This window comes from Rattus norvegicus, chromosome 4, assembly GCF_036323735.1.
Source record: "Rattus norvegicus strain BN/NHsdMcwi chromosome 4, GRCr8, whole genome shotgun sequence".
Lineage (NCBI taxonomy): Eukaryota > Metazoa > Chordata > Mammalia > Rodentia > Muridae > Rattus > Rattus norvegicus.
This window is the reverse complement of record NC_086022.1, coordinates 46,860,318-46,873,983: the sequence shown is the minus strand read 5'-3', so window position 1 is coordinate 46,873,983 and position 13,666 is coordinate 46,860,318. Positions and strand designations below refer to the sequence as shown.

Genomic DNA, 13,666 nt, shown 5'->3' with positions numbered 1-13,666 from the left:
GGAGACTAAGGCGTAGAGACACAGTGATGGATCTGGAAAGCCACTGCACTCTTTATCCGGGATCAGTTCAAACCAAGTACGTCTGATTACAAACCGTGCCCAGGCAGACGTCTGTTCCGGTTGTTCTGTGCAGAAAGAGAGCGAGGGGAGCTCGCTCAGAGGTTGCCGGGCACTGACAGGATTAAGACAGGAACGTGATGGCAGAAGTTTCAAGTTAAGACAAAATCAGATGGGGTGTGCTTGCACCGCAGGGACAGCTGGCGTCAAGGAAAGTGACCGCTACAGCCAACCATCCATCTTGCACACACTCAGTCCACCCTAGTTGGTGACGTCATCACCTGTGCGCTGCACTGTTGCAACAATCCCTCACAGAACTGTAAGGGGGCAGCGGATTATACCTCAGTTTACCAATCTTTCGAAACTTTTAAGCAGTTTGAAACTTCCATGGCGAAAGAGAACATGCATTTTAGGAAAGTTTTAGCACTTTGTAAACTTTCAGAAGTGAGCTTATTCTGTTTGGGCAAAATAGAAACAAGCAAGTCTGTTTTATGAGGACTTTAAGTATTTAAGTACTTAAGTAAGTCATATGAAGAGTACTAGTCTGCAGGGGTGCTTAACTGGCAAGCCCCTAGAGCAGCCATTCTCAACCTGTGGGTCGCGACCCCTTCACAGATATCCTGCATATCAGATATTTACACCACGAATCATAACAGCGGCAAAATTACAGTTATATAGCAATGAAAGAATTTTATGGTTGGGGGCCACCATGACCTGAGGAACTGTATTAAAGGGTGGCGGCATTAGGAAGGTTGCTCTAAAGGGCAGGGATAATTGCTCTTATCCTAACTTTTGCATATGGTTCATATCCTGAGTGGATACTTTGGGTCGGAGTTCAAAGTCACCAAGGTTTAGAGAAACCTCTGCTGTGTTGAGCTCCCGTTGATTCATACGTAGTTGAAGGATGGGCTGGCACATCTGGTTTCATCTGGGCCCCTTCCCAGGGTGGAACATTTCTGGATTACCATACAAAGAGTTTCAGCAGGAGTCACTCTGGAGAGCTAGGCTGGAAGGAGGGAGACAGTGGTCAAAGGCTATTTTCTGTCCTCTTTATAGCATTTGGCCCAGTTGTTGCTGTTGTTGTTGTTATTATTGTTTTACCATGAAGATCTATTTCATAATACAAACAAACAAACAAACAAACAAACAAACACAAACAGCACAAAAGACTGAGGCAGAAAATTTAGGGCTGGGTTTTGAAGCAGGCAGGTGATGTAATCAGGTGTATGATTTTGACAGCTGTTTTTTTTTTTTTTTTGTCTTTTGGGGTTTTTTTGCTTTTTGTTTTGTTTTGTTTTGTTTTGTTTTGTTAGTTAAAAGGAGAAGATAAAACACAGTGGGCAGAATCGAGGGGTCGACCACTGTAATAATCTTGGACTTCTGAACCAAGTACAACTAGAAGGCATATTGTAAAGCTCATACATAGTATCCACATTGTCCTCATATCAACGTGTTTAAGATAAAAACCCATCCAACTATAGACATTTCATATGCTTACCATAGAGGGACTTATGTTTTTCTTTTTTTCTTTTTTTTTTGGTTCTTTTTTTCGGAGCTGGGGACCGAACCCAGGGCCTTGCGCTTCCTAGGCAAGCGCTCTACCACTGAGCTAAATCCCCAACCTCGACTTATGTTTTTCTTAACAGTTTATTTATTTATTTTTTTTATTTTTTTATTTTTTAGTGAACTATTGACTTTATTGGCATAACTTACAGGAACATGGATGACTCAGTGAAAGATGTGTCACTAAATAGCATTCTCCATCATTAATAGCAATGAGGGCTCACAAAGCTACACCCTTGAAACTTGTTTGCAGCTCCCCGAGTCATAAATGTCAGCTTTCCAAGACTTGTAAGGTTTACTTCCTGAGTCACACGAGCCTCTTCTCCTTATAGAAATGGATGCTTCAATTCAGAGGAAGTGGAAGTTAACAGAGCTGTGTTCCCTCCCTGCCTAAGAAGCTCGTGCAGCAAAGCTACAGACAATAGGATTCAATCTAGGACCTGAAGTCACAATCAGAACAATATCTTAGCCATCAAACAAAAATCAATGAAATTTGGTTTTGTATTAATCATGTTTTTTAAACAGGCAAAATAAAATACGTTATTATTTGAAGCTCTAGAAGAGATACATTTTGCTTTTATGTGAGCTTTAAGTGAAAATCTCAATTTTAATGCTCATTATAAGAACTGCATCTGAAAAAATAAAGTACTTTATCTGTTTGTTAACAGTTTATTTTAAATATTCCATAAATACTCATATCCACAGAGTAAAATGATGGGACAGATGTATAAAAGACAGTAACTTGTAAAGCATATGTATTTTCTGAATCACAGATTAATAATAATAATAATAATTAAAAAACCACAGTGTGACACATGCTGCTTTGGCTTACTCCCCCCCACCCCTATGAATCAACCAGTCCTGATTTTTTTTTTTTACTTTCCATCATTTTAAGCATTCATTTACTAAACTAACAGCATTTCATTAAGCGAGACTAATCCCTGAGAGCATTACCTTAGCCCATTAGCTTCCAGACAGGGCATTTCCTGGGATGAGATCATTATTCTTATTACTATTTATTCTGTTATTTTATTCTGTTTATATATTAAGTTCATCTTAGAGAAAATATCTGCATTGCTAGTTCTAACAATGGACATTTTCTTTCTGAAACATTTGGGTCAGCGATTTGATGCTTCTTCACCCAGGTGTTCCCAGAGACCCCCGTGGCTACCACAGAGGCTCTTACTCTTACGGCATAACAAATTAGAAACAGCTCTGCAGAAAGCTGGCACTGTGATATCTGGGTAGTTTTTCTTTACTGCGACTTCTGAAATTATCTCTGAGGATCATGTGACTGAAGTTGGGTTTCTTGGGGGCCGGTTTCACAAAGGTCCCTCGTTGGGTGTTTCTCCTTTACCACTGAGGAGTATGGTGGCTGTTTAGTCACGGTCGTGACGGAGAGAAGGCTTGACTTTAATGGAAGAAGCAGATGTGAAGGTAAGGACTTGGGCTGGCGGAGGGCACATGGCTACTTCCCCGCACCCGGCATCAGAGACAGAGCTAGAGACGCAGCCCAGGGGTGGGACTCCGAGATGCCATGTGCTGAGCCTCAGATTTGATTCTGAACACTGAAAAAATAAGGAAAGAGAATAGAGTAAGCAAAACGAAAACTAAAACAAATTAAGATAAAATAAGAGACAGACAGCAGACAGGCATAAAACCACTGAAAAAATTAGGAGAAACCACAGAAAGGTAGATGAAATATGGTACTAAAGAATTCCAGTCTGCCCAATAAAAATAGGAACTGATATTATGGCTCCTGGACCATAACCGAGGAACACAAATGGTTTGGGGGTAAAAACAATTCTGACATGTTTGGATGCCAAAAATTTTTTTGAGTTGATCTCTTTTGGCCTGGTAAGATTTTATGCATTTTTATAGTTCCAGCCAAGTGGTCTAAGGATTACTGGATGTGTCTGCCAGCCTGGAGCTCTGTGTTAGCACGAAGAATGTTCTCGTCTCACAGTGAACAAGTAAACGAATGAAGACAAAGGACTGCTTCCCACAGAAGGGATGGAAATTAATCGTCATCTAAGTCTTGAGCTGGTGCTCCAAAACAATGTGGGATTATTATTTATTTAAAATTGAAATTTCTGTTTATTCATGATGAAACATGGCCATTTTCTTCTCATTTTACTTCTTCAGTGCCACCTGAATAGCATTTGAAACTTAGTTTAGCTGGTCCTTTCACTGATAGCCTCTTCCTCTCTCTGTCTCTCCTTGTCTCTCCTTGTCTCTCTGACACTCACTCTCTCTCTCTCTCTCTCTCTCTCTCTCTCTCTCTCTCTCTGTGTGTGCGTGTGTCTGTCTCTCTGTCTTTCTTTCTGTGTGTCACTGTCTGTCTCTGTCTTTCTTTCTGTGTGTCACTGTCTGTCTCTGTCTTTCTTTCTGTGTGTCACTGTCTCTGTGTGTGTGTCTCTGTCTCTGTCTATCTCTGTCTCTCTGTCTCTCTGTCTTTGTCTCTCTCTATGTATCTCTGTCTCTCTGTGTGTCTCTGTATCTGTCTCTCTGTCTCTCTCTGTCTTTCTGTCTCTGTCTCTGTGTCTGTCTTTCTGTCTCTGTCTCTCTGTCTCTCTGTCTCTCTGTCTCTCTGTCTGTCTGTCTGTCTCTCTCTCTCTCTCTCACACACACACACACACACACACACACACACACACACACACACAAAGTGGTGAATGTCTCTGTAAGCATCCACATGTGCTAGTTGGAGGTTAGATGTTGGCATTAGGCCTCTTCCTTTACCCCTCTCTGCCTTGTTTTATTTGAGGCAGTCTATTACTGAGCCCCCAGAACTTACCTATTAACTAGATTGGTTGACTATAGAGCCCCAGGATCCTCCCATCTCCAACCCCCCCCCAAGCTGGAATTACAAATATGCATTGTTAAGCCTAGGCATTATGCTTTTTTATTTTTTCAAGAATTCCATACGTTAATACTGTATTTGTATAACTATACTACTCCCTCCCCTCACTCCCTTTTACATTTATGACCTCTTCTGTAACTATTGTCTGACACACACGCACACACACATGCACACATGCACGCATGCACGCACACACAAACTACCCAGTCCATTTACTGCTGCTTGTATGTACAAGTGTTTAGGACTGGCCATTCGGATTAGATAAACTCTTGGGGAATCCAAGGCCTTTTTAAAACATGGGTGCTAGAGATTTGAACTCAGGTCCTCAGGCTTATGCAGTTAGCACTTCATCCACTGATCTCTCTCTAGACCCCCTATTCCTTATTTTTTTAAACCACAGCAATAATAAAGGATGAAGAGATATTGTTTAGATATTAATTATGCATACTATTATATAGATCATACGAGACAGTGGAAAAGGGAATACTGGGGTGGAACAGTTCAAGGGTACACGTGAGGAGTGGGATAGGGAGAAGGGGGAAAGGAGAGGAAGCAGGGGAGGTTTCAACCTAAGCTATACAGGAAAATGTTATAAGGGAACCTGCTACTTTGTATGGTAATCCAAAAATAAAATACATTATTATAAATAAGTAAAATGAAAAAGGTAATTCGCATGAGCCTTCTGAATCCACATTTTTTAACAATAAGAAAAACACATTCACCGGAATAATTTTTAAAGCATCCAGTGAAGGAAAGAGAGTGAGGGCAGACAGTCCTTCCATTTCAAGCATTTGTTCAGTATTTGCCTTGAAGCCAACACAGCTCTAGCTGGTTGACAGGGCAGTCAGCCCGGCTAATGATGGGTTTTCATTACCATAGGTATGCTTTTGCAATTTTCCTAGATTTCTGTTCCAGGGTCACATGGTAAGTCAATAGTAGTTATAAACCTCTCAGCGTTGTGATCAATACCCTTTGGCTGATGTAATCTAGACCTTTGCCGTGATTTACAACAAAGGACAGTTTGGGCAGCCTCTGTTTTATTACCTTCAATTCACCAACTGAAATATTTCACTGGCTATGACTGAAGTTCTTTCCATTTTTGTGATAGATAGGGAATTAAGATAGTCCAGAAGAAAAAGGTCAGGTTTGACGAGGGAAACCAGCAGTAGGTGTTGTTTCCTCTGAGGCACAATGCCCTCATGCCTTTCTGTGTCACAGCATTATCTCACGTGCCAGACAGAGTCGTGTCTGTGTAGCTCCCTGTGTGTAGTCATCTGGATGGAGAAGGATGCCCATGAAGTATTCCTTAGCTTCTCAGCACATGATGTGCATCAGAACAACCCAGGGCATAAGTTACTCTGCCGGAACCGGAATAGTCAGTAACTACTCACTTGAGCGAAATAAAAATATTAACAATCTTTAAGCTGTGGGGGCTGTGACTCTATCATTGGCCCTCAAGCGAAATTCCTAGAATTTTATATGAATTGTTATTTTCCATGTCTTTTGTGGATCCCAGGTCTGAAGATTAAACAAGAGAAAAAGGAAACCAGCCATTGTCAGAGTGGCAGGGAGTAGTGGGAGCTTCAGAGAAACATGGTGGGCTGGTGTCCTTCAGGCGTCCTGCCCTGGAACAAAAGTGCCACCACCTGGACACTGTTTTGTCACGCTCTCCATTTGCACACTCACTTTCCCATCTGTATGCTCAAGGATGAGAAAGAATCAGATGAAGGTTCGCAGGTAAACATCTGTAAGGTCCTTTCAGAGCAATCACAGGCTACCCTTTATGTGGGCTTTTGTTGTCCAAGACTAAAGATCACAGTAATATTCCAGTTACTCAGCAGCAGTGGAAATCAGCTGTTTTGAACTCTCATTTTCAGTCCTGAAACACTCTTGTGAGTTAAGAAGGACCAGTCTATTTGACAGCTGAGGAACTGAGTTTAGGGAAGAAGTTCAGTTCATGGCTAAGTCAGAGCTTGGTCTTATTGTCCAAGAGCCTACCATTTTTGTATTAACTGTGATGCTTCTTGAAAGACATTTTATGGATCTATGAAAAGCCAAGGTGTATTATTCCTATTGTTCCCTAGTTAAGTACTTGCTGTCTATCTTATCCATTGAATTCTTTAGAGTAAGGACAGGTTTACATCCTCATTACCTAACAGCACCCGACATAGAAGCTGCCTGAGAAGTATTTGTTAACCTAAGTGACAGTCAATTTCTTTGCTATCATATTACTCTTATGTTTTGAAATAAATTGGGAAGGTGTCATCATCTGAACACTTGGTATATCTTTATTTACCATGAATAGAATCTTCCTTAAAGGTCAAAGAGTAAAAATATGATTGGTGTTTGGATCATGAGATGAAAATATATTTCCACAATTAAATAGTCAGAACATCAAACAAAGCTATGCAAAATGTCTTAGTTTTCCTTTTCTATTTCTCTCTCTCTCTCTCTCTCTCTCTCTCTCTCTCTCTCTCTCCCTCTCCCTCTCCCTCTCCCTCTCCCTCCACCCCCTCTTGTGTGCCCGTGCATGTTTTGCATATGTGTGTGTGTACTTTGGTAAGGCATGTGTGCATGTGGAGGCCTGTGGTTGATGTAGGGTAGCATCCATTAATCGCTCTCTATCTTCGTTCAGGGTTTCTATTCCTGTGATAAAGCATCATTTCCAAAGTTAGCTTGGGGAGGAACTTACAGCTACAAGTTGCAGTCCATCATCAATGGACTAGGGTAGGATCTCAAGCAGGGTAAGAACCTGGAGGCAGAAGAAGCAGAAGCCATGGAGGAGTGTTGCAGACTGGTTTGCTCATGGCTTAATCAGTTTGGGCTCCTTTGCCTCCTCCATCTCCTGCTCTTCCTGCTCCTCTTCTTTTTTCTCTCCCGTTTTTCTTTTCTTCTTCTTGTTCATTTTCATCAACTTTTTATTGATTTTTTGTGAATTCATTTTATGTACCCCAATCACACTCATATCCCAGTCCCTCCACCCTTGCGACCTTCTCCCCAAAAGAAAAGTATCTCGATCTAGAAGCTACAATGTTTCACAGTGTGTCACACAGTAAATCCTTTCCCCAAAGAGCTTTACTTGCAAATGTTCATTGCAGTGAGTCATTGGTTTGGTCTGAGGCCTCTGGCTTCTGCTCTACTATCAATACTGGATCCTCACCAGGATTCCTCTTGGATATTCTGTTGTCGTGTGTTGTGGAGACGTTAAGCTTTAGTGCTGCATGATTGGGTGCTTTAGAAGCTCATAGATGGGGTAGATGTTGGAATGGGACAACTTAAAGCCCTGGATGTGGGCCTGGGTGGTAGCTCAATTGGTCAGTCTCCCAGTTCTCCTTTGTTCAAGCCACTAGGGTCACCTCTCCCTTACTGCCCAGGTGCTAGACAGGAACAGCTCACCTACGTGCCACAGCTGGTGAGGGTGGGGACAGCTCAGAGCAGTCCTCAGATATCAACATGGCCCCAGGTAACAGCCCAGAGCATAGATGTCCACAGGGCCTTTGATGGTAACATGGGCCAGGGTCATCAGCACAGATCCCTGGTGCAGTTGCGACACGGCCATTGGCAACTGCATGGGTCCAGACATCACTATGGCCTCAGGTGTCAGTGCAGGTTCCTCACATCAGGCTGTTCCTTACCAGTTCATCTCCAGTCCTGTCTCTCTTCAGAGTGCACAAACTGCTCTGCTTCTTTCTTTCCATGATATTCTTGCTCATTGTAGTGGCTCCTCCACCAGTGCAATGGCATGCACAGGCAGGTCTCTGTCAGTTTGTCTTCTTATACCACAGGGATCCAGGGTGGGGCACTCTTCTCAGTAGTTTGGGACCACCCATATGAATCACTAATTAGAAAAACATACCAGTCTTTCCCACAGGTCATCCTGGTAGGGGGATCTTCTCAGTTGACATTCCCTCCTCCCAGATGAATCTAGCTTGTCTTTAGTTGAGATAAAACTAGCCAGCATACTTCCTATATAACTTTTTGAAGCAGAATTTCCATTATTAAGACCCTGCTTATTCTGGAGATCCCCTTTCAGAATTTGGAATTAGAGGCTGGTTGCCATGATTACCTGTCATTTCTGTGGGTTCTCAGGATCTGAACTCCAGTCTTCATGCTTGTGCGACAAGCATTTCAACCACTAAACCATCTTCCAGCCCATATTGTTATTATTATTATTATTATTATTATTATTATTATTATTATTTTGCTGTCTAGTTTTATGTCAACTTGACACAAGCCAGAGTCTGTTTAAAGGAGGAGCCTCAGTTGAGAAAATATCCCCACCAGTCTTGCCTGTGGGCAAGCCTAAGACTGAGGTGTATTTTCTTGATTGATGATTGATGTAGGAGGCCACTCATTGTGGGCAGTGTTGCCTCTCGGTGGGTGGTCTGGGAGCTTCATGAAAGCAAGTTCATGTAAGCCATGTAGAGTGGCCAGGAAGCAGCCCTCTCCACCGCCTCTGGCTCTGCTCCTGCCTTCAGGTTCCTGCCCTGACTTCCCTGGAACATGGACAGTGATGTGTGACTGTAAGCTAAAGTCAATTCTTTCCTCCACGGATTGCTTTTGGTCGTGATGTTTTATCACAGCAACAGAAACCCTAACTAAGATGATCTCTTTCTTCAGAAGGTTCCTAACCACATGTCCTGTGTTGGTGTTCACCAAATGTCACAGGAGATGCATAGGTAAGAGCTTTTCCTGCTGGTTTAAAGTGGCTGAAGGGAAATGAAACGGCAGGCTCAGTTCAGTAATGGTAAGGGTCCAAATACTAGGGATATGAAGATGACAGGAGCCTCTCTTCCAAAGACAGAAGACTGAACTTTGTGTAAGACAGCATCTCCTGGCTGTGTACAGGAACTAACAAATTAGCCTCCCCAACCCCACTGTATTTTATCAACAACAGCATAAACTTGGATTTTTAAAGAATCAGATATCCCCCAAAGTGCTACTCAATTCTTAGATGGTGGACTTATCATCTTTGAGCCCCTTTTTCGTTTTTGAGAATATAGAGATGAGCTGACTGTAGCTTCTCTGATAGTCAAAGGCCCCAAAGGGTGGGTACATGTGTACATCAAAAGGGGGATTTTGAGGAGGCAAAAAGACATCTCTTTCCAATTGCACTTGTGTATCCAGCTTTCTTTCTGGCAACTGCACTGAAGTTCCTTTGCCTCAGCTTCTGGCCCATGGGTACTCTCTTGCTGGAGAAGAATTCCAAGTTAAAACAGAACTAAGGACTCTAGCAGGGGAAAGGTTGTCAGAAAAATGCAGGGAATTAAAAATTCAGGAGAAACCACCCTTGGCAACACAGAGACTTCCAGAGAGTCAGGCATGCAAATCTATGTAGCTACTGCCCATCCATTAAGGAATCAGCATCTGGGCCACGGAGCCAGGTGAAATCAATCTTAGGCTTCCTCTGTCATTATGTAAATGAGGTAGGTAATCAAGCATGACCAGCTACAGTCAACTCACAGTATACAAGATGTTACGTCATTTTATTTTCACTGTATGATTTACCAGAACAATTATTAACACACGGAGTACCATTCAGCTCAAGTGCAGGTAAAGGCAGTGACAAGTATCTTAGGAGAATGACTTCCTCTCACAGTCTGTCCAGACACAGTGCCCTAGGAAGGTTCATAAATAGGAAACATGATGTTCACATTACAGCTTTCTGGGGCATGTATATACAGGTATGGGTGTCTCCCACAGCTCTTTCTGTTCCTGGTGCCATTTTCTGTTCATTCTCTTGACCTCGTAATGGCAGTCAACTCTTTCTGCAGAGCAGATTATGTTTTGCTGTCAGCCATTGACAGTGCTCTGTGAATTGGCACTACTCTTCATAGTTACGAAGCAGTAACATCTGAATTGAAATAAATCTCGACTACAGTTCCTTATGTGTTCTGATATGTTCTACCACCATCAAAGACCTGTTGATTGCCATCGTTTTCCTGCAACAACAGCCAAATTCAACTATTGGGTTTCAGCAGAGCACACCCATGTCATAGCTTGCTCTATTAACCCTTGGCTCCAAGTCCCGGTGACGTAATGAGGGTGGGGTGTACTGGCAATCAGTACACTTCCTTATCATAACTTACAGCCATTAAAAAAAAAAACAGGCTGCTGCCGAACCCAGTCTCACATACCTCCCATACTTCTGCGGCCTAACAAAAATTTTCATACATCATTAAAAAATAAACATTTCTATAAAAATATAATACTTTCAATGTTTACACGGACAAAACCAGCTACAGCAACCTAAGCCACATGCACTATACAGTAGTAAGCACAAAATTCCACAGAGCAGAACACATCCAAAGCCCTGTCCAGAGTAACTATTCATCCAAGATTTTCAATTGGCCTTTTGTCTGTTTCTAAAATATGCTTTTGTTTAACCTAAAATATGCCCTAATGCAAAAAAAAAATGAGACTTCCCCAAAAGTGTTGGATCCAATTGTTTTAGGTGAGAAGGCTCCTCCTGAAAAACAGTATATATTTCTTGTCCATTGACCCTTTCTTTGTTCTACACATAAGCAGTGACTGGGAATAGTGAACCCTTCATTCAGTCTTATTGGCCTTTAAAAACATACTGAGTTGCCTCTAAAAAGATTTACCACCACAAGTTACTCATTCTCAAAGTTGCCATTAAAAAACAGATAAAAAATTTTAATGTTCACATTCATTAGATCAGAACAAAATCCTCCTCAAAGAGTTGAATGTTTGTTCGCTAAGACAGACACTGTAACCCATGCTGGCCTGTAAATCATTATGTAGCCAAGGTTGGTTTCAAACTTGTGGAAGTCTGCCTCCCTCAGCTTCCCAAATGCTGGGATTATAGGTGTGAGCCAACACTCCTTGCTAAACAGCTGAGTTTTAAATGACAAATATTTTACTGTAACAAAGTTATTTCTTGAAAAAAATCTCCCTATTGTCATCTATGTACAATACATAACTCCCTGATAATTTATAAACACACCTCATGTCATGCTATTTTGAAAATAAGTGCATTGTCTGTGGCTATTCCTCCAACCAAAGGAATGTGTATATAAATGTTTAAACGGGAATGTTTGCCTGATGGGTAGACAATATCAGAAATGGAAAATGTTCATGACCACAACACAACAAAAATATTTTTAAAATACTGGAATTCCAACAAGCAGCCTGCTGGGACCACCACATTTAACTTGAGCGAGGCCATCTCTTCTGCGTTTTCTATGAGAAATCTTCAAAGTTCAATGTATCTGTATCCATATATATATACAAAAAAAAACCTGATTTTTAAAACCTTCAAGCCAGAACTGAGATTTAGAACTCCACTGAGATAGGAGTGCTGTCATAGCTGCAGGCAGCCGTTGGTCCCCAGCCTGTGGGGAGCACGCTTCTGTTTCCAATGCACTGTCAGATGAGAAATCCCTTAGAATCCAGGAATTTGAAACAGGAAGTCAGTGTCTCATTGTGCTGCAGTTATGGCCAAAGCAAACAAAAACAAGAAAAACAAAACAACAACAACAACAACAAGAAATGTTGGGTGACCTTCCAAAGGCCAGGCAGTGAGAACTGTTGAAGAAGGTATAGACTGGTCTAGGCCAGTACTGTTTCTTAGAAGGGGGCTGGCGGGCCTCTTATCCGTCATGTGTTCGCTTCGCCGTCAATGTTGTCTTGGGATGGCAACAGAGAAGGATATGGAGCAACACATTTTACATTCACATAAGTAGCGTTCACATGGACATAGTGCTCGCCAATGAAAGTGGAGAAGATTGAGGATATCCTGGAGACCAGTTCAGAAAACGATGGGCGCATTTCTGCTTTGGGGTGCCAGCATTTTAGCATCACTTCATACCTGTTTCAGAAAGAAATTCTGTGAGAGACACAATGGCAAGTACTTATGTACAAGTCATAAGCTTCAGCCATACACAAGACCCTACCAGACAGTCTACTTACAAGGCGTCTGGACAGTACTCTGGTTGCAAGAGTCTTCTGCCTTGCAACAGGTATATAGTGATATCAAATGTGTTCACGTCAGGATAAGGAGGGGCTCCTCTCGTCATGAGCTCCCAGAGAAGCACACCGAAGGACCACTAATAAAACAAGAGAGAGGAGAAGTCAGGTGAGCAAAGTGTTAACCGCACTACTATGAAGGGAAAATCAGTAGCTCTCTGCAATTAATCCTTGCTTGACATACTTAGCACAGTTTCTATTGAGGGGGAAAATTTCTCTAAAGAGAACTAGTAAGCTATACATTTCATGGCCTGTTTAAACCAGAATGAGATAAGGCTTAGATTACAAGAATTATAGTTTTCAAAAAGAATGTGTGAAGTCTACAGGATGTTTAAGATTTAATAAGTGGTTAGTGGAGTTCTTTCTTGAAGGGCCAAATTACCAACATGTTCCTATCTTCCCCTTCAATAGCTTTGCCACAACTTTAGATTTTTATAGATAAAAGTGACCTCCAAGAATTAAAAAAAAAACGAATTAAGAAAATTCCTGTTTATATATGTTTGCGTGTCTGTGTGAGTATATTCGCGCCATGTGGATAAAGATGCCCACAGAACTGACATGGGTTGTTGTGGGCTGCCCAATATGGGTGTTGTGAACAGAACGTAGGTCCTCTGTGAGAGCAATCAGTACTCTTAACTGCTGAGCCATCTCCAGTTTTATGGATCCAAGTCGTCTCCTGGCCTCTGCAGGCACAGGCACACATGCAGGCACAGGTATACATGCAGTGCACAGGTATACATGCAGCGCACAAGCACACATGCAGGCAAAACATCAAAATACAAACATTTAAAGAGACAGGAACTGGAAGCACATCTAGGGATGGAGAGCTTGCTATGAAAGCATAAGGACCAGAGTTCTTATTACTAGCCCTAAAAAGGGAGGAGCAGGCTTAGCAGTCTGTCTGTAATCTCAGACTTTGAGAGGTAGACACAGGGGATCCCTAGGGCAAGTTAGCTAAACAGAGAACTCAGGCTCAGGAGACCTTGCTTCAGTAAACACAATGGAGAGAGACTGAGGAAAACATAAGTATCAACAACCTCTGACCTCCACAAACACACTGTCATGTGCATATGAGCTTACACACACACACCCACACCCACACCCACACCCACACGAATGCATGTACAGAGAGGCATACACGTCAAACAAACGTGAACATGCAAAAAGGGGGAGAAATGTAAACATATCTAAATG

At 42.0% G+C, this 13,666-nt stretch overlaps 1 protein-coding gene across 3 annotated transcripts in view; it reads right to left on the bottom strand.

Moving 5' to 3' along the window:
* Positions 1-9,942: 9,942 nt before the first annotated feature.
* Met (MET proto-oncogene, receptor tyrosine kinase) overlaps positions 9,943-13,666 on the bottom strand; it is a 107,219-nt gene continuing 103,495 nt past the window's right edge. For 2 of the 3 annotated variants that reach the window (XM_006236129.5, XM_039107024.2), the window contains 2 exons: positions 12,416-12,552; positions 9,943-12,314 (listed from right to left, as the gene is read on the bottom strand). In XM_006236129.5, the coding sequence (XP_006236191.1) occupies positions 12,104-12,314; positions 12,416-12,552 (348 nt within the window). In that variant the 3' untranslated portion in view covers positions 9,943-12,103. 3 annotated transcript variants of the gene reach the window in all.